Consider the following 21,431-nt stretch of genomic DNA (forward strand, 5'->3'; position numbering starts at 1 on the left):
TTAGCTGAGTTAAGATATTTAAAAAGCTTTCCTCTTGCCTGAGTTTTGAAAATTCCATCATTCTGTGAATAATAGTATTTGTGTTTTATCAATTGCTACAAATGTGTACAAATTATCCATAATTCATTATTGTATATATCTAAAAATACAATTATGTTTTGTTTATGAGTACCTGTTGGAATTCCTTCATTTAATGTCATCAGGCTATCTTTTCATTTCTGTTGTTTTATCTGAACTTAAAATTTTCTTTATTTGTATTTTTTTTATTCTGCAGAAAAGGCCAATGTAGGCAAGCATCCTCCAGTTGCAATTCTGCCTCTTGGGACTGGCAATGATCTAGCAAGATGCCTGCGATGGGGAGGAGGTAAAGCAGCTGCAACAACAAAAGCAGAAACAGTACACAACACCCCTTTCCCTTGCAAAACAAAAAGAAAAGAAAAGAAACAAAAACCATATGATTTCAGTGAAGATAACTGATGTATATATAATATATGATTTTGAACAATAGTCTTGGATAGAAGAACAAATAGTGGGCAAAGAGACCATGGATATTGGGTTTTAATGTGATATTAAATAGAGACTTAAACTAAAGGAGGGCAAGTTTCCAAACATCTCTGGTTTTTGTTTTTGATTTTTTTGTTTAGAAAATAAGGTACACATGGATGCACTTCAAGGTAATTTTTATACTTTTAATTTATAATTTGGGAGGTAAAATCACAAACAAAGGAAAAATGAAAGGCTAATGAATTAGTTTCCCAGGAGTGAATATGTTCAATAATACTCAGTTTTTGAGACTCACTCTATGCTAGCCAGCTGTGCTTTGCACTTTGGATACAGAGTTGACAAAAGAAAAACAAAAGTACCTTAATTTCTAGTGGCCCATAAAATCATATGTGAGACTTTACACTAACAAGTAAACAGATGATCATTATAAGGAAAGACTTCACTGAGGATATGACATAGAAGATAAAACTACTAGCTAGATAATGACACAGCCATGTAAAGCTGGGTGTGAATTTTATAGGCAGAGGGAACATCGAGTTCAAAGGCCCAGAGGTGGCAAGGCACTTGACATATTCAAGGAACTGAAACTGAAATACTGTGGATGGAGTAGGGTAAGCAAAGAGAGAATATTTTGAGATGAGGTCTTAAAACATTTTGCAGAGTCACTAATAGGCTATATTTATCTGAAAATCACTGAACACCACTAGATAAGATCACTAAACACCATCAGACTTTGGTAAAGAAGCAGGATTTGAATGCTAAATATTTTTAGCATCAAAGCTCACTTAGAGAAGTTTGAAAAGTGTCTACTAAGACAAGGTGAACAGAGTCCCTGGGGAGCTTGTTAAAAATACAGTGGCCTGACCCCACCCCAGAAATGCTGAATGGAAATATCTGGAGTTGGGACCTGAGCAGATGATTTTTTTTTTAAACAAACTCCCTAAGTAACTCTGATTTACAGCAAAGTTGGAGAATAATTCCGTGAATATCTGACCAACTAGCTCTAAGCTGTGTACGTGCTTGACTAAGTCAAGAACTTAGTATGTAATCTATTTGGGATGTTCAGTAAGAATATACTTTAGGAGTATTTTCATGAGTTGCATTAGAGTTCGTGAAATCTAAAGAAATGAATAAAGACATCACCATTTCTGATAAGATACTTGTATTTGCCAGTGTTCATACAAGTGCATTGATTAAAAAGAAAGAAAATATGTGAGTCTTCTTGCCATGTTCTTCTGGAACATATATTTGATGTTTATGAAAATTAGTAATTCTATTTTTGCTTCCAAATTAACAAATGGCCTAAATCTCAAATTTGTTAAAGAAGTCCATATTTGGCATACTCTAATAATTCTTGTGAAACCACATACAAAGTACTAATAATGGACAAAGGCAAGGACTGTAGCATGTGTGAAAGTATCTGTTAGTGATGAGTTCTCTGTGAGTGTCTGATATGTGTTGGCACTGTTCTAGGTGCTAAATATACAATGAGGAAATAAACAAATGGCTTCTATCCTTCTGTAGATTACATTTTCATTGAGTATAATTGAAAATAAATTGAACAATAATGAAATATGTAATTATAAAATGATATCAAGGAATCAGAAGAATGAATAATAGAGATGAACTATCTAGCTAGATGGCCAAGAAGGTCTCACTGAGGAGGTAACATTAAAGCTGGACCTAAAATATAAGGAGGAGAAATAGCTCCCTGTGTTTCAAGGACTGAAGGAAGGAATGCAGGTGGGGTTGCTGAAGCAGCAATGCAGTGGTGGGCAAGTAGGGATGGTGAGTACTATGACTTTGGAAAGATAATTGGGAGCCAAATAATGCAGGAAACTATTTGTCATTGTAAGAGTTTTATTTGATTGAATTTGTCATGCAAAGTGAAGCTTTGAAAGTCTCAGAAGCAGAGTAACACACTGACACATTTTCAAAAACAGATTAATTTGGGGGTAGAAAATAACCCGGTCAGAAAATGTGAAAACATGCAGAACTATAGTTTTCCAAATGAGAACTCCTATTATAGTTGTCCTAATTACATAATAAAGTGAGTAGACTAGAGCTTACATGATGTAAATCAGGCAAGTAGACAAACTGGAGGTACATTTTCAGGCTTAGATTAATTGTACTTACCAGTGGATTGGTTAGGAATTTTAGGGAAAGCAAGGTATCAAGATGCCCAAGTTGAGCAATTAGGGAAATGGAGAAGCCATTTGCTAGAGATTATTAACAAAGAAATGTGCTTTACAGTGGGATTATTTCTTGACAGGTGTGTAACTTGAGTAAGTTACTTAAAAATTGTGTGCTGTAGATTCCTCATCAGAATTTGAAGAAAATAACAGTGCGTACCTTGTAGGTTCTTGTGCTAAACTGATAAATTGTTTGCACAGTGTTTGTATTAGTTTGTTCTCACAGTGCTATAAAGACATACCCAAGACTGGGTAATTTATAAAGAAAGGTTTAATTGACTCACACTTCCAAATGGCTGGGGAGGCCTCAGGAAACTTACCATCATGAAGGTGAAGGAGAAGCAAAGGCATGTTTTACATGGCAGCAGGTGAGAGAAGCAAATGAGCAAAGGGGAAATAGCCCCTTATAAAACATCAGATCTCATGAGAACTCACTCACTACCACCAGAAGTGCATGGAGGAAACCACCCTCATGATCTAATCACCTCCCACCAGGTCCCTCCCTTGACACATGGGGATTATGGGGATTACAACTAAAAATGAGATTTGAGTGGGGACACAGAGCCAAACCATATCAATGTTTGTGTTACGTACTTTATGCAGTTGCAGTAATTATTATTATGCATAATATTTGTAGAAGAAAGTACTTCATTCAACCAATAATCATTTGGTTCACTTAAGATTCAGGGAATCGATTGACTTGAAGCCTCCTTTTTGTAGGAATATATTTTCATATTTTGGAAAAGTTGACACTGTAAGAATGTAGGATATCCTAGCTTAATTAGCATTCTTTTTGTAAATTTCTGGCAATCATTAGTCTCTCAACAAAAATTTAATTGCAAGGAAAATCTTGTTTGTGTAGACTAAGGAGGCAAGTAATAGTTGTAAATTGAACACACTTTTTTTTTTTTTTTTGAGACGGAGTCTCGCTCTGTCACCCAGGCTGGAGTGCAGTGGCGCAATCTCGGCTCACTGCAGGCTCCACACCCCGGGTTCATGCCATTCTCTTGCCTCAGCCTCCCGAGTAGCTGGGACTACAGGCACCCGCCACCTTGCCAGGCTAATTTTTTGTACTTTTAGTAGAGACGGGGTTTCACTGTGTTAGCCAGGATGGTCTCGATCTCCTGACCCCGTGATCCACCTGCCTTGGCCTCCCAAAGTGCTGGGATTACAGACGTGAGCCACTGCGCCTGGCCTGGACACACTTTTATACAGATTTGTTGTTGCGTTTCTTTATGTGATTTTCATTTGCAAAAATTTCTATGACTTTTTAGATTCAGTCATTATAACATAGTATCATTAAATATAAAATAAATATTATTCATGTTTTCATTTTGTTTCTTAGCCTGGATTGATTACAGGCTTTAAATCAAAATAATGAAAGTAAAATAGCATTATTCTTTTCTGTAAAAATCTTTTGCTGGCATATTTAGTGGATTTGATTTATCTTTTTTAAAATCATGATCTTCTTGAGTACAAGAACCCTATTAATAGTTACTTATCATTATTTAACAATGTCGGGCATAGATACATACGAGAAGTAGGGAAAAGATATTTATTAAATGGGGGACTACAGTTTAGAGTTTATCTATGTGAATCACTTCTGAATTGCAGATGTTGTAATTCTCAAGATTTATTTATTGCCTCTTTCTACTTTTGCTTGGCTAGAAGACAGATTTAAACCAGCTTTTTTCATGTTTAGTCATAAAAATCGCTATACACATATCCAGTGGTAAAGATTTTAAGCTGAGTGACCCTGCTACAATCTAGCTGTGGTAATTGATTTTCACTACATTCATTCCTATCATGTTCTCTCCCGGTTAGGTTGCTGTTCCTACATTGTTCCACTGTTATATCGGACGGTGCTGCTATTAACCTGAGACATGACTGAGAACAAATTCAACCTTTTTGAAAGCATTATTATTTACTAGTATTTCTGCTAATTGTATATATGTATACACATACACATACACGATACTCCTATATTATAATATATATTATATGCAAATTAATTTATGCCTAAAGACTATCAAGCTTATTCTAACATGAAAGCAGAATTTGGAAAACAGATGAATATATTTAAGTGTTTTTTACTTAATTCAGTAGGTAAAATAATATATACATGTATAAAATTTATTTGGGGAGCTATTACTTATACTTCTTAAAAGAAATTAACAATTAGAAATTAAACATTTAAAATAAGGTAGCACTATTAAGAAACATGAAACGTTAGTAAATATAATTATTGTAATCTTGCAGTTTAAGCCATTCAGTGTTCTGCCACTGAGTACAGTTATATGCATATTATTAACACGGCTTTAAATTATACTATAAGATATATGATAGCTTTTGAAATAATATTTAGTCTGTGGCCATACCACCCTGAATGTGCCCTATCTCCTCTGAAATAATATTTAATATTTTCAATGTTGATGTAATCATTACTTATTGTACCCTTTACTGTATGTATTAAATAGCGTGTAATTACTGTTCAAGCCTGTGTAAGGTAAGAAGTGATGATGAGCTCCAGAAGAGGTATTTCTAGTTTCTGGTGGCTTTCACCTTCTAATAGTTAATTGAACAGATACACCTTAAGTGTAATGAATTCCTCTTTAGGGAATTTTGGCATATGAGAGTGCCTGTTTTCTTTTAACCCAATGAGTTTATTCAATGATATGTATGCTAATAGCTCTAATGAGGACTCATAGCCTCTGGCATTTCCTTGTTCAACAATTAAATAATGAACAGAACTCAAAATAATCCTTTTAGGACTATGTGTGTGCTTTTGTATGGGTGAAGAGAGAGATGATTTAACTTAGTACCATACTTCAGATTCTGATGGTATCATCATCAGTAGTAAAATATTATTGAGAACTTTTTATTCTCTGTTTTAGGACTCATGTACTGAGAACTTTTTAGGCATTATCTTGCTTAATTTTCACAAGAACCCTAAGGTTTTTACAGGGAAGGAAACTAATGTTGAGGAAGATTAAGAAACAAAAACAGTAACTGTGTCAGGGTTAGCCTGCAGTTATAACTATAATGTTATATACCTACAAATAAATTGAATATTGAGAATGTAATATTGGCAAGACTTTTATTTTCAGGTCACGTTGACCATCTATCATAGATTCATTAAAAAACTGATTTGTTGAGCATTTACTCTATGGCAGGCCGGGTTAAGAGGAACCTGTAGGGAGAAAAACACAAGTAATGACAATGTGGCGTACTAGTTCTAAGATAGGGCTAGTTTTGAGAACTGCGTGTAGGGGACTGTGAGAGGGGCATCTGAGCCATTATTTTGAAAGGGTGCTTTCCAGAAAGAAGTGTTAGCAAATTTATTCATTTTATTTAATTTTATTGTTTTAAACATGGAATATTGCTGTCACCCAGGCTGGGATACAGTGGTGCAATGATAGCTCACTGCAGCCTGGAACTCTTGGCCTCAAGTTGTCCTCCCGCCTCAGCCTCCTGAGTAGCTGAGACTACAGGCATAAGCAGCAGCGCTGGGAAGAAGTATTAGCAAATATAAAACAATGCCAAGGAAATAGATACAAACCAGCCAAAAAGAAAAGGGGCACCCTGAGTAGATAGAATAAGAAACGAAATTTTTAAACTTACAAAGAGTAGGACCTTTTACTTAAATTGAAAGTTTTATATCACTAGAGGGGAAAAGGTGAGGGTAAGAGAGTGATGGAAAGGGAAAAGTCTAAAATGGCATCCGTGTTTCTGACTTTAGCAACTGCGTAGAGGATGGTGTCTTTGTGAGGTCAGCTGCACAGGAGGAAGATATGGAAGCAGAGAATTCATTAATTTTGAATCTATTGATATAAAGTTTTGTGGGGCAGACAGTAGAAATGTTCACTTGGCAGTTGTATATGCTGAGAATTTACACCACAAAAGAGAAATACAGTACATGTTACAAATTAAAGTTAAGAATTAAATGTGGGTATGAGTATAATGTTATAATTAATTCTTCATTTGGTGGTAGAATGTGTTTCAAAATCATTATTTACCTTTAGAATATTACATATGCATAAGCACACTGAAACATAAAAATACAGCTTTTTTATTTGGTTAGAGTTCTTTTCTCAAGGTATTTTTTTTTTCCCCATTAGGTTATGAAGGTGAGAATCTGGTGAAAATTCTAAAAGACATTGAAAACAGCACAGAAATCATGTTGGACAGGTGGAAGTTTGAAGTCATACCTAATGACAAAGATGAGAAGGGAGACCCAGTGCCTTACAGTATCATCAATAATTACTTTTCCATTGGCGTGGTAAGATTTTCCACTAAATTTTACCTTTTTACCTGTACTGGATAATCACAGTGAGAAAACTTTTACACTATGAAAATTTGCTGATTATAAATAACTTATTTTACCTTTGTGCCATCAAAGCATCTCTTCTAATAGGCAATTATTATTGCTCTAATGACTATTATTTTTATCATCGCTTACCAATTTAAAGTCAGAGTATCAGCAATTGACGTTTTTCATGTCTTAAGCAAAGGCAAAAAACTATATTCTTTGTAATTGGTTTATTTATGTTACTAAAATGAAGCTTAGAATGATTTAATATACTTACAAGTTTTAGAGTATAAGCTGAAACTCCATATTATTGAAAATGTGAAAATATTGCATTAAATTTTATCTTACTTTGAGATTCATTTTATAAAATCATTATAACTTACTAAAAATCTATGAAAAGTCTGCAAGAAATCCTGCTACTGTTCTCAAGTGATTAATAAGTCAGAGGGCTGACTTTTCACTTCATTTCTTTTAGAATCTTACACAGAGTAAAATATTATTTGGCAGTTGAAATAGTTATTAAAATTTTAATCCTAAAGGAATAATTTTAACAGTGATTATATATATTTTTAGCCAATGATTATGAAATCTAAAAACAAAGAAAATAAAGCATTACATTCAATTTAATGTATGTCACGCCATGCTAATTTTATGTCATGTCACATCTCACACACACACACACACACACACACACACACACACAGATAGATTATAAAAAGGCTAGTAGAATATAGAAAGCATTGGTTGAGTCCATGAACTTAAGAGGTAAGCTACCTGGGTAAGAGTCTTTAAGCAAATTATTTAATCTCAGTATCTATTTATTTATCTGTGCCATGCTGGTTATTATTTCCTCTCTCATAGAGTTACAAATATGATTGTACATTTAAAGAATCTCATACAGTGGTACATAATAAAGGCTAAATATACAATGGTTACTAATACTGTAACGACTATTATTATTTGAAAGAAAAATGCAATGTGTCTTGATCCAGGGAAGCCCTCCTATTCACATTAGTATAAAAACAGTATTTTTAACAGCTTTCTTAGTGTATCACTTACATACAACCTAATTCATTCATTGTAAGTGTACTTTTTAATGATTTTAGTAAATTAATCAAATGTTAGAACATTTTTATTATGCAAATCAGAACGCTCATGCCCATTTTTATTCAATCTTGGCTCTTTTTCCGAGTTTCAGGAAGGAATTGATTGGCTTTCTGCCTCTACGATTTGTCTTTTATGGACATTCTGTATTTAAAAATATCCAAAATCTCACAAATTAAAGGACTTACTCATGTAACCAAATACCACCTGTACCCCAAAAGCTTATGGGAAAATAATTTTTAAAATCACACAATATAGGAGTTTTGCATCTGGAGTCCTTCACCTAGGATGAAGTTTTTGAGTTCACTCATGTGAACTGTATAAATATTGTTTCCCTTTTTGTTGTTGAATAGGATTCTGTGGCATGGAGGTATCAAATATTGCTTATCCCTTCACCAATTGGTGGACATTTCAATTGTTTCCAATCTTTAGATATTAATGATGCCAGTCTCTTAAGTCTCTTAGGATTATTTGTTTGCTTTGGTTACCAGAGTTTTTAACTCCAGAATTTCTACTTGGTTCTTTTGTTTATAATTTTATATCTTTAATTAATATTTTCTATTTGGAGAGTCATTGTTACTATACTTTATTCTTTTTTTTTCTCTTTTTTTTTGAGACGGGGTCTCGCTCTGTCGCCCAGGCTGGAGTGCAGTGGCGCGATCTCAGCTCACTGCAAACTCCACCTCCTGGGTTCACGCCATTCTCCTGCCTCAGCCTCCCGAGTAGCTGGGACTACAGGCACCTGCCACCACGCCCGGCTAACTTTTTTTTGTATTTTTAGTAGATACAGGGTTTCACTGTGTTAGCCAGAATGGTCTCAATCTCCCGACCTCGTGATCTGCCCGCCTTGGCCTCCCAAAGTGCTGGGATTACAGGCATGAGGCACCGCGCCCGGCCTATACTTTATTCTTTAAATGGTGTTTCTTTTCATTCTTTTGACATATTTATAATATCTGTTTTGAAGTATTTGTCTGTGAAGTCAAATATCTGTGACCCATCAGAGACCTTGTTTGTTTGCTTGTTATTTTCCTAAATGTGTGACACAGTTTCCTATTCCTTTGCATATCTCCTTGCTTTTTGTTGAATACTGAAAATGGTTTATATCTTTAATTCCCTGGATTTTTATCTGCCCACAGTGGTTATCATTGTTTCTGTGTTTGTCTATTTAGTGGCTTACCTGTGGAGCCTTTCTTTCTTATGGTGTATACTGCTTTCCTAGAGATCACCCCTGTGTCAAAATGGTTGTCTAGAGATTGTGCTCAAACACTTTGAGCCAGTAAGTCTTCTTTTCTTTGTCATCGCATCCATATGTTCACTGAAGAATATATTCAAAGTTCAGGCAATTAGAAATCACCTTCGGCTTTTAATATAATCTGGCCTTTCTTTTGTCTCTTCTGCTCATGTACAAAACCTTTCATTTAACCAAGGATGTGAAGATAACTAGGATCCTCTTTTTTCTCTTCTGAGCATTTGTGTAGCCTTGCAAATCCATACAGATTTTCAGACAGCCAGGAATATATAGAAGTTTATCACAGCCCATATGAAAGTTTGATTCCAAGATCTCTTGTTAAATTTCTGGCCAATCTGCTGGTTAGCTGCTGGCCCTAAAGTCAGTTTCACAAACTCAGGCTAGCTATGACACTGGCTCTCCCTGTTCATTTGCCACAGATATCACTACTGTAAGCGTAAGTTGTAAAACAATGTTCTAAGCCATAGAGATTTTCTGGCTTCCATTTCAAATCAAGTCAGTTCCACTGACAATGAATCTACTTGTTTTCTTAGCTTATTCCACTCTGATGGAACTACAGCATCCAGGGAGCTGAAGGCTAATGAAGCAACCCAAATCTGAAACATCACTAATTAGAGAGTTCTTATCTGAGGCTCAATAGTTTTTCCTAAATAAACATTTCTCATTTTTTTTATATGCTTTGGTCAATTTCCAGTGGTTCTCAACAGAGGAGAATTTTGCGTCTTCCTGGAAGACATTTGGCAATGTCTGCTTGATTGTCATGACTAAAGCAGGGTTTTTTTGCTAACTAGTAGGTAAAGTTAGGAATGCTGCTAAATACCCTTACTGCACAGGACAACACCTCAAATACAAAGTAAAGAATTATACAGCTATACAGCTCAAAATGTCCATAGTGTCAAGGTTGTAAAACCCTTATATTTGGAAACAGAAATACACTTGACCTTTGAACAACACAGGTTTGAATGGCACTGGTCAACTTATAGATTTTTTTTTCAATAAAAGTTATACCCAGAGTAATTTGCCTCCCCTTTCACCTTCTCCACCTATTTTGCCTCTGCAACGTCTAGGACAGCAAGGTCAACCCCTTCTCTTCTTCCTCCCCTTTAGCTTACTCAATCTGAAGATGATGAAGATAAAGACCTTAATGATGATCAACTTCCACTTAATGAATAGTATATATATTTTCTCTTTCTTATAATTTTCTTAACATTTTCTTTTCTTTAGCTGACTTTCTGGTAAGAATACAGTATATAATATGCATAACATACAAAATATATATTAATTGGCTTTATGTTATTGGTAAGGCTTCCAGTCAACAGTAGAGTATTAGTTGTTAAGTTTCTGGGTAGTCAAATGTTATGCTCAAATTTTTTTTTGTCTGCAAGAGTGGTCAGTGCCCCTAACTCCCATGTTGTTCAAGGGTCAATTGTATTTAAATACAAAAAGTCAAGGTGTTTGAAAAAGAGAAATGATACAAAACCAAAAAACTTGGAAAGGAAAGCTATAATAGAAATGAGGCAGAAAATGGCAGAGAGTAACAACAACAACAAAAATTCGTAATGTTAGCAAAACTGAAAGCTGCATTACTAAGAAAAGTTAATCAGACCTATTGCAAAATTGACTTTGCAAAAGTACTCTAAAGAAAATTATAAGTAAACCATATATGGTGAAAAAGAAAAAATACAAAAAATAATACAAAAATGATAAATATATATTTATATATATTCCAATTGAAAAAATATATATCTAATTGAAAATATACTATGACTAGTATGAAAGTATAGCAAATTTTCCAAATATAAAATCAACTTAAATATTCACTAGTATATTCTTATATTAGCAATAATCAATGAATTTCCAGAAACAATAGCAAAAAAATTGAAAGTATCTAAGAATTAATAAAAAATACACGACCTATATAAAGAAAATGTTAAAACTCTCTGCAAAGACACACAAGATCAGAATAAATGGAGACATTTTCTATTCTTATATGAGATTTCTTGATATAATATTCAATTAATTTATACATTTAATGTATAACTACTCAAGATTGGAGCTGGATTTTATGACAAACTTATTTAAAATACGTATGACAAAATAGCTAAGTCAATTTTAACAATAAGGACAGAAATAAATTTGTTTTACCAAATTATACATGCTACAATTGAATTGTATAATTATAACAGAATGGTCCTATGAAATAATAGATGAATGAATCAGTGAGGAAGTACAGAGACACATATTGGAACTTAGTATAGGGATGGCACAAAAATTCACTGAGGAAATGACAGATTACTTAGTTGATAATGTTCAAAGCTAGCTTCCTAGAAACAAAAAACTTTTGTTAGAACTCTACCTTGTATTATATAAGTACATGCCAGACTTACTAAAGATCTAAATTTAAAAGATAACATTTAGAAACTAATAAAAACCATGTGATAGAATGTTTATGATTTTAAGGCAGATCAGAACAAATTAAACAAATAAGGTGGCTTTGACTGAGTTTTCTTTTAAAGAGTCTTGTTTCCTTTGACTTGGACCTCCTTTAGCTGAGCATAATATGGGGATTAGGGGGATAAAGAGAGGAGGCATTCCTCCCTGAAAGATTTATTCCTGCCCCAGGAACACAAAATCTCAATGCTCAGGGACATAATCAGATCAATAGATCTTCTACCTTGAATGTCATTCAACAAAGTCATCTACTCAGCAACTTGCATTCCTCTTCCTCAATCAATGAATCTAGAATATAATGAAATAAAATAAATTAACTGTCTCAAACCATTCCTGAATATATAATAAATAGTGGAGTTGAAGGATTTAAAACATATGGGATGCATCTCAACTTTATGCTATAACAGCATGAAAAAGCTTAAGATGAGCACACAATTTGTACTTAAAATTATCTCTAGGAACCCTTCTGCTGTCTAGTTACAAAGTGATTTCCAAGTTTGATTCTAATCTCAGTATTGTTTTCATTATTTCAACTATTGTCCCTTATTTACTGACTGCTAGTGATGTACAATATACAAAGAACCTTGCCTCCAGTTTTTAGAAAGCCTGAGGTCAGAAATATGTAGCTATATCACCTTCATATTCATTGTGATATACCCTTTGTATTATTCAGAATGGGTTGACTGCTGGTACAAACGAACCCAAATTATCGGTGGTCTGACAATGAATAAAAATCAGTTTTTCCTCACATGACAGGTCAGGATGGGTTAAAAATTGGGGAGCGGCTCTGCTCTATGTTGTCAATCAGTGACCCAGGCTCCTTCCATCTTGACAGATAACCTTCTCTATTCAACAACTGAATGGCTAAAGAAAGTGGGGGTTTTTTAGTGGGCCCATACCTGGAAGATATAGCATCATTTCTACTCATAACTCACTGGCCAGATCTCAATCACTTGCCTGCACATAATTGTAAGGAAGCTGAGGAAATAAATTTTGTCTGCCTAGGAAGAAAAGGGAAATTGATCAATAACTAGACACTATGCCAATTCCTTCTTTTTAATGCTTTTCCAATTTAGCCAGAGCTATTGGAAATGATCCTGAAATCATAATTAACTCTAAAAATAGATATTCTTCCACAATGATGATCCATCAAATAAAAGCATATTTATTTAGTACCTTCTATGTACCAGGTACTGTTTGAGGATTAGCAATGAACATGATAGAAGTCTGTGTAGTCACTAAGCTTACATGGCAGTGAGGTGAAAGAAGATTGTCATGAGATGCTAGACAGCTGGACAGTAGAAGCAAAAGCCAACTATAATCTTATTGGCCAACTATATTATTTAAGATATATCTTTAAATATCCCAGGAATAAAACTTTCTACCCCATTAGTTTAATTTCCATAGTTGATTCTTCATTCACTTCTTTAATTAAACAAAAAAGCTAAGCAATTATTTTTTTCAGGCTCTAGGGTTATGGGAGTGAATTAAAGACACAGGTCATCTGGCTGGGCACTGTGGCTCATGCCTGTAATCCCAGCACTTTGGGAGGCCAAGGAAGGCGGATCACCTGAAGTCAGGAGTTCAAGGCCAGCCTGGTCAACATGGTAAAACCTCATCTCTACTAAAAATGCAAAAATTAGCTGGGCACGGAGGCACATGCCTGTAGTCCCAGCTACTTGGGAGGCTGAGGCAGGACAATTGCTTGAACCTGAGAGGCAGAGGTTGCAGTGAGCTGAAATTGCACCACTGCACTTCAGCCTGCACAACGGAGTAAGACTCCGTCTCAAAAAAAAAAAAAAAAAAAAATATATATATATATATACAGGTCATCTCATTATTAGCACTTGGAGTTTAATTATGCAAGGAGATATTTTTTAAAAGTAAAAAACCAATGCACAAATATAGCATTTTTGAAAATTATGATAAATGCTGTGAAAGAAAACAAAAGCTACCATGAAGGACATCAACTGTAGATCTGAGAGTCAGGAAAGGCTTATATAAAGAGGACGCATTTAAGAAGAGATCTGAAGAATATACGTAAGTGAGCTGGACACCAAAGAGATGTCATGAGCATAGCAGGCAAGTATAACTGTATGTGAAAAACTTGAGGTAAGAAAGAGCTTAGTGCCTTCAAAGCTCTGCTAGGTCAATGTACCTGGAGCATGGAGAGGGATAGTAGGAGTGAGTAACATGAAAGGCTGCTGTTAACAAAGCTGCCACCATGTCTTGAAGTCTCCTATAAGACTATGGTGTGATATTTGCCTTTTAAGTGGTAGGTCACTGAATAATTAAATAATTATAATTAGGGAATGAGGTAACCCAATCCATTTGCAGCAGAAATTCTTCTACTAAAGGTGATAGTTGGATATTAATTGAAAAATAAAACAATTGTCATAAAAATAACACAAACAACTTTAAATGTTTTCTTTCTACCTAAAATCTATAAATATAATTGAATTGGCCATCTTCTCTCATAAACCCAGCCAATGTCTTTTTTTTGAATGTGAGTAACTGAGATTCTATAAACTCTGCCTTGTGTAAACCACAGTCCATAATAAACCATCTAGTATTTTCAGTTTCAGTTTATTTAGAGTAAAAACTCAGAAGACACTTGTGAAGCCATATGAGTAAAATCCTTCTAGATACTTACAATTGTTTTTAAAAATCTTTTATAATTATTACCCTTACATATAATTATACAGCAAAGTTTCAGCATTACATTTATATTAAATCTTCCTAAAGCATTTGACTTAGTTTCTATAAAATGATTCTTTTTAAAATTATACTTTCCAATTATATGTGATTAAATTATATAAGTATAATGGAAAGCAGAACAGGCATAAACAGGTTTGGAAATAACACAAGGGACTTTTGGTCATCATAAACCTCAAAAACTAAAAAGAAAAATGTGCAGATGTACTAGACGGTAGTCTGTTAACAATATTTAGATTCAATATAATTTATGAGGAAAAAATAATAATCTGGCCACTCACTTAAAGGAAGCTCAGTTTTTAAAAAAATTACTGTAATAAAAATCATTCTGGTTGTCACATGGAGAATGACATGGAAGTTTTCAGGAATGGAAGCAAAGAGACTATCCTAGAATATCTTCTGGTAAAATGAGACAGATGAGTACACTAAGAGCCATGAATACTGAAAAAAACTGGAAAGACTTAAGAAATATTTTGAAAATAAAATCGACAGTATCCAGGGGATGGAAGGAAATAAAGTATCCTGAGGTTTTATGTTTAACAACTAGGTGGTCTCATTTACTGAGATGGCCTTAGTTATTTATGAGTCAGGTTTGGTGGAGGATATAAAGACATGCTCAGCTTGAGGTGTGTGTCAGTGGAAATTTCGGGGCTATGGTTGGATATTTAAGTTGGAAGCTTAGAAGACTATCTCAATTAGGGAGAATTTGGAGTCATTGACATATTTATTTCTATATGGCTGTATGAATCCCCTTCTTAAAATTCAGTGGCTTAATATGCTAACCATTTTATTATTCACAAGTCTGTGTGTCAACTGGGTGGTTGTGCAATTAGTGGAAGATTACCTAGATCTAGTCTATGCTGGTCTCCCTCATGTATCTGGCAGTTGGTTCTAGATGTTAGTAGGCTGATGATGATAATGGGCCATATGACTCCCAGCATCCAACAGGTTAAGCCAGACTTTGTTGCATAATGGTGGAAAAATTTTCAGTAGAAAAAGAGGGTAAAGCCCAATGCAAACCTCTTGATGCAAATCTGTTTGCATCCAGCTTGCTAATGTGTCATTAGCCAAAAATATCACATAACTAAGCTTATATCCAAGGAGAGAAGATATAGAATCTACCTCTTGATGGAAGACAGTTACATTGCAAGGGGACATTCAGGAATGGGAGAAAAGTTTATCCATTATTTTCCATCTACCTGAACATATACTTAAATCAGTGGACTGATGAGATTAATAGGGAGAGCTCAAAAAGAGAAGAAATGGAACTTTAGGGTAAAGTCTTGAGGTTTATTAATACCTAGAGTCTGCTAGAGGAATATGGCATGGGAAAGCATGCCCTGGAAAGCAATGACCAAGGAAGTAGGAGGAAAATAAAAAGTATACAATGTTTAGGTAAGCAAAAAAGAAAAAAAAAAAAAGATTAAGAAAAGAATGGCCAACTAAATAGAAAGCTGCTAAGAAGTCTGGTAAAAACAGGACAAAACTGAAGAAACTGGGCCAGTGAAGATGCATCTATAAAGACTATATAGTAACAGAGATGAGAAATTTTAAACAGGAGTTTTTAAGTTCCATTTGATATTAAAATACAAATAATGAGAGGGATATCAGCAACATGGCAGACAAGGAAGACCTTCATCTTCTTCCCCGGACAAACATGTATCTTCAGAAATGTTTTACAGACTAATTCCCTTTGTGAGAAATCTGAAAATCTTTGAAATGCTACTGTACCCTGGGAGAATGCAAAACCAGACTCATTTAAGTTGGTAGGGAGAATTGGGTTACCCTCTCACTGGAGACCAGGCCCAGGCACAGCATCATATGTTCAGTAAGAAACCCCTCAACCCCTAGCTTTACTGAGAGGAAGGAAGGGATTAGTTTGAATGTCCAGCGCTTCCACTTTTCCAAGGTATCTCCCTGGAAGACTAGTTTCTGTCTTTCCAGGTTGGAACACTAATGGATCCAGCAAAGCCAGCCACCTAGGAGAGAATACAGGCAGTGGCTTACACTAATGGATACCATTGATCCTTCCCCTTGCTCAGCACAGAGCAAGCAGACAAAAATTTTCAGCTCTCAGCTTCTGTCTGCTTAAATAAAAAGTAGCTCCACGAGTTCATCACCCAAATTTCTCCAAGGCTTCCCAAAGAGCTAGCATTTGTCTTATCAGTCTTGAAGCTCTGATAGGTCCAACACAGAGCTGCCTTTGGGAGAACAGAAATGGCAGCTTGTGCTAGTAGAAACCATAGCTTTTTCATTCCCCTGGCTGAGCACAGAGTGAGCAGAAAAACTACAGCGGCCTGCTTTTCCTTGGGGAAGGAAAAGTTGGTGAAGACCCCAGAATATTTCACCTGGCTAGTTGTTGGGGGTCTTTTCAATACAAGCCTAGTCTATGAAGACAGGGAGAGGTGAATCAACATAGAGAATCTAGAAAAATGAAAAAGTAGACAAGGATATTCCCAACAGAGGACCAAAGTAAACCACCAAAAACCAACTTAAAAAAAAAAAAAAAAAAACAGAGTTGTATGATTTATCTGACAGATAATTTAAAATAACTCTTATAAAGATACTCACTGAGGTCAAGAAAATAATGCATAAACAAAGTGAGAATTTCAACAAAAAGATAGAAAATATTAAAAGATACCAAATAGAAATCATGGAATGGAAGAAAACAATAATTGAACTAAAAAATTCACTCAATTCTGTCAACTCATTAACAGACAAAATGACACCAGTTTGAAGATTTCAAGAATTGTAGAAGTTTTATGTCAAGAAACAGAGGGAAAGCCAAATATATATTTCATTACAATAGCTAATCTCCAAAGTATGTAAGTAATTTCCACAAGTAAATAGTGAAAAAACGAATAACCTAGTGAATTAGTCTGTTCTTATGCTGCTAATAAAGACAGACCCAAGACTGGGTAATTTATAAAGAAAAATAGGTTCAATGGACTCACAGTCTCACACGGCTGGGGAGGCCTCCCAATCATGGCAGAAGGCAGAAGAGGAGCAAAGGCATGCCTTAAGTGGTGGCAGGCAAGAGACTGTGTGCAGCAGAATTCCCCTTTATAAAACCATCAGCTCTCCTGACACTTATTCACTATCACAAGAACAGCATGGGAAAGACCTGCCCCCATGATTCAATTACCTCTCACTGGGTCCCTCCCACAACACATGGCCATTATTACAATTTAAGGTGAGATTTGGGTGGGGACACAGCCAAACCATATCTTCCCACCCTTGGCCCCTCCCAAATCTCCTATCCTCACATTTCAAAACACAATCATGCCTTTTCAACAGTCCCCCAAAGTATTAACTCATTTCGGCATTCACTCAAAAGTCCATAGTCCAAAGTCTAATCTAAAACAAGGCAAGTCTTTTCTGCCTATGAGCATGTAAAATCAAAGGCAAGTTAATTGCTTCCTAGATACAATGGGGGTACAGATATTGGGTAAATATACTCATTCCAAATGGGAGAAATTGTCCAAAACAAAAGGGAAGTCCAAAATCAAATAGGGCAGTCATTAAACCTTCAAGTTCCAAAATGATCTCCTTTGACTCATGTCTCACATCCAGGTCACGCTGATGCAAAAGGTAGGCTTCCATGGCCTTGGACAGCTCCACCTCTGTGTCTTTGCAGGGTACATCCTCCCTCCTGGCTGCTTTCACAGGCTGGAATTAAGTGTCTACAACTTTTCCAGCGCAAAGTGCAAGCTGCCAGTGGATCTGCCATTCTGGGGTGTGGAGGATGGTGGCCCTCTTCTCACAGCTCCACCAGGCAGTGCCCCAGTGGGGACTCTGTGTAGGGGCTCTAACCCCACTCTTCCCTTTTGCACTTCTGCACACTAGCAGAGGTTCTACATGAGGTCCCCCGCCCCATAGCAAACTTCTTCCTGGACATCCAGATGTTTCCATACATCCTCCGAAATCTAGGCAGAAGTTCCCAAACCTCAATTCTTGACTTCTGTGCATCCGCAGGCTCAATACCATGTGGAAGCTGCCAAGGCTTGGAGCTTGCTGCCAAGGCTTGGGGCTTACACTCTCTGGAGCCACATTCTGAGCTGTACCTTGGTCCCTGTTAACCACAGCTGGAGTAGCTGAGACATGGGATACCCAGTCTATAGGCTGCACACATGAGGGGGGCCCTGGGCCCAGCCCACAAAACCATTTTTTCCTCCAAGGCCCCCAGGCCCGTGATGAGGGGGGTTGCCACAATGTCTCTCACATGCCCTGGAGACAGTTTCCCCATTTCTTGGTGAATAACATTGGGCTCCTTTTTACTTATGCAAATTTCTACAGCAGGCTTGAATTTCTCCCCAGAAAATGGATTTTTATTTTCTATTGCATTGTCAGGCTGCAAATTTTCCAAACTTTTATGCTCTGCTTCCTCTTGAATGCTTTACCACTTAGAAATTTCTGTCCTCAGATACTGTAAATCATCTCTCTCAAGTTCAAAGCCCCAAAGATCTCTAGGGCAGGGGCAAAATGCCACCAATCTCTTTGTATAGCAAGAGTTACCATTGCTCCATTTCCCAAGTTTCTCATCTCCATCTGAGACCACCTCAGCCTGGACCTTATTGTCCATATCACTATCTTCTGAGCCCTCCAAGTCTCTAGGAAGTTCCCAACTTTGCAACATTTTTATATATTTTTCTGAGCTCTCCAAACTGTTCCATCTTCTGCCTGTTACTGTGTTCCAAAGTCATGTCTCCATTTTTGGTTACCTTTAAAGCAGCACCCCACTCTTGGTACCAATTTACTGCATTCATCTGTTTCCATGATGCTAATAAAGACATACATGAGACTGTGTAATTTATAAAGAAAAATAGGGTTAATGAACTCAGATTCACATGGCTGGAGAGGCCTCACAATCATGGCAGAAAGAAAAGGAGGAACAAAGGCACATCTTATGTGGTGGCAGGCAAGAGAGTGTGTGGAGGGGAACTCTCCATTATAAAACCATCAGATTTCCTGAGACTTATTCACTATCATGAGAACAGCATGGGAAAGACCTGCTCCCATAATTCAATTACCTTCCACTGGGTCCCTCCAATGGCACGTGGGGATTATTAAAATTCAAGGTGAGATTTGGATGGGGACACAGCCAAACCATATCACCTAGCTACAAAATGGGTAGAAAATTGAAACTTTTCTCCAAAGAAAAAAAAAGTTTGTTTCTCCAAACAAACTTTCCTCCAAATGATGAACCAGTATATATTTCTAAATGTTCAATATTATTAATCATCAGGGAATTTCACATCAACAGCACAATGAGATATCATTTCATACCTGCTAGAATGGGTACTGTCAAAAACAACAGGTGATTGTGAGGATTTGGAGAAATTGGGACTCCTGCACAATGTTGGGATGCAAAATTGTATAGCCACTATGCAATACAATGTGGAGGTTTCTCAAAAAATGAAAAATAGAACTGTTGTATAGTTCAGCAATTCCACTCCTGACTATCTAAAAGGATTGAAATCAGGATCTTGAAGAGAAATGTTCACACTCTCATGTATATTGCAGCACACTTTGCTATAGCCAAGATATAGAAGCAATGTAACTGCCCAACCACTGATGAATGGATAAAGAAAATGTGGTCTATACATACAACTGAATGTTATTCAATTTTTTAAAAAAGAAAGTTTTGCAATATGCAACTAAAAGGATGAACCTTGAGGACATTATGCTAGATGAAATAAACCCACCACAGAAAGACAACTACTTCATAATTGCATTTATATGAGGTATATAAAATGGTCAAATTCATAAAACTGAAGAGTGGAATGGTGGCTACAAGGGCTAGGAAGAGGGGGAAACGGGAATTATTAATCAACGCACATAAATAAAGTTTCAGTAAAGCTAGAGGAATAAACTCTTGCGATGTGTTGTAAAACATTGTACCTATACTCAACAATAATGTATTTTATACTTTGTTAAGAAGGTAGATCTCATGTTAAGTTCTGATGTTGTGTTCTTACAACAATAAAAAAAGGAGAAAGAAAAAGAGAAGAAAGACTAAATATAAATATTTCACTACATCACAAGGGTTAATCTCCAAAATATGTAAGTAATTAGCACAACTAAATAGTAAAAAAAAAAATCTAATAACCTAGTTACAAAATGGGCAAAAGATTGAATAAACGTTTCTCCACATTTAAATGAAAGAAAGAGAGAGAGAGGAAGGCAAGAAGGAAGGGAGGGAGAAAGGGAGGGAAGAAGGGAGGGAGGGAGGGAGGAAGGAAGGAAGGAAGGAAGGAAGGAAGGAAGGAAGGAAGGAAGAAAGACAAAGAAACAAAAGACAAGAGAAAAGAAAGAAAAGAAAAGAAGAAAGAAATAATTTGAAGATTCTTAAGTTAGAAATAGCCCAGTGCCCAGTGGGACCAAATGACAACCTGGACTTTCACTAAATAGCTGCTATCACAACTCTGTTCACAAATGTTTCAGATCCAAGGCTTTGACATCTCAGTGACTTTACTGTGATTAGGCAACTGCTAAATATTTTGTTTTCAATGCATCAAGTTTTTGAAATAATTTAATAAATTCATGATGTAACAAAAAATTCAATTGACAAAAGTAGTTGAGTTTTCTAAAAATAAATTGTATAGTATAAACCCCATTACCTCTAAGGGGCATACGCTGTAGGTAATAGAAGGTTGCATAAGATTATTGCTTTTACCCCAGAACTAAGGCCCAACTTGAATGCATACTAAAGAGACTGCCTGAATTTTAGGTCAGCTACCTTTACAGAGGGTTTTTTGAGGGATTTCAGTTCAGAATGAGCAGACCATTACCCTCTGTGCCGCCTTCCTCCAAAATGATGTAGGAGGACTGCAGAGCAAAAAGTAACTGAGACTTTAGAGACATAACATGGTATAGTGTATAGGGAGAGATTCTTCAATAAACTTGG

At 35.9% G+C, this 21,431-nt stretch overlaps 1 protein-coding gene across 13 annotated transcripts in view; it reads left to right on the forward strand.

Moving 5' to 3' along the window:
* Nucleotides 1-21,431, forward strand: part of DGKB (diacylglycerol kinase beta) — a 799,436-nt gene that overhangs the window by 369,713 nt on the left and 408,292 nt on the right. For all 13 annotated transcript variants that reach the window (XM_055272542.2, XM_055272541.1, XM_055272544.1 and 10 more), the window contains 2 exons: nucleotides 275-364; nucleotides 6,815-6,975. In XM_055272542.2, the coding sequence (XP_055128517.1) occupies nucleotides 275-364; nucleotides 6,815-6,975 (251 nt within the window). The remainder of the gene's footprint in view (nucleotides 1-274; nucleotides 365-6,814; nucleotides 6,976-21,431) is intronic.

Source organism: Symphalangus syndactylus, chromosome 3 (assembly GCF_028878055.3).
Source record: "Symphalangus syndactylus isolate Jambi chromosome 3, NHGRI_mSymSyn1-v2.1_pri, whole genome shotgun sequence".
NCBI lineage: Eukaryota > Metazoa > Chordata > Mammalia > Primates > Hylobatidae > Symphalangus > Symphalangus syndactylus.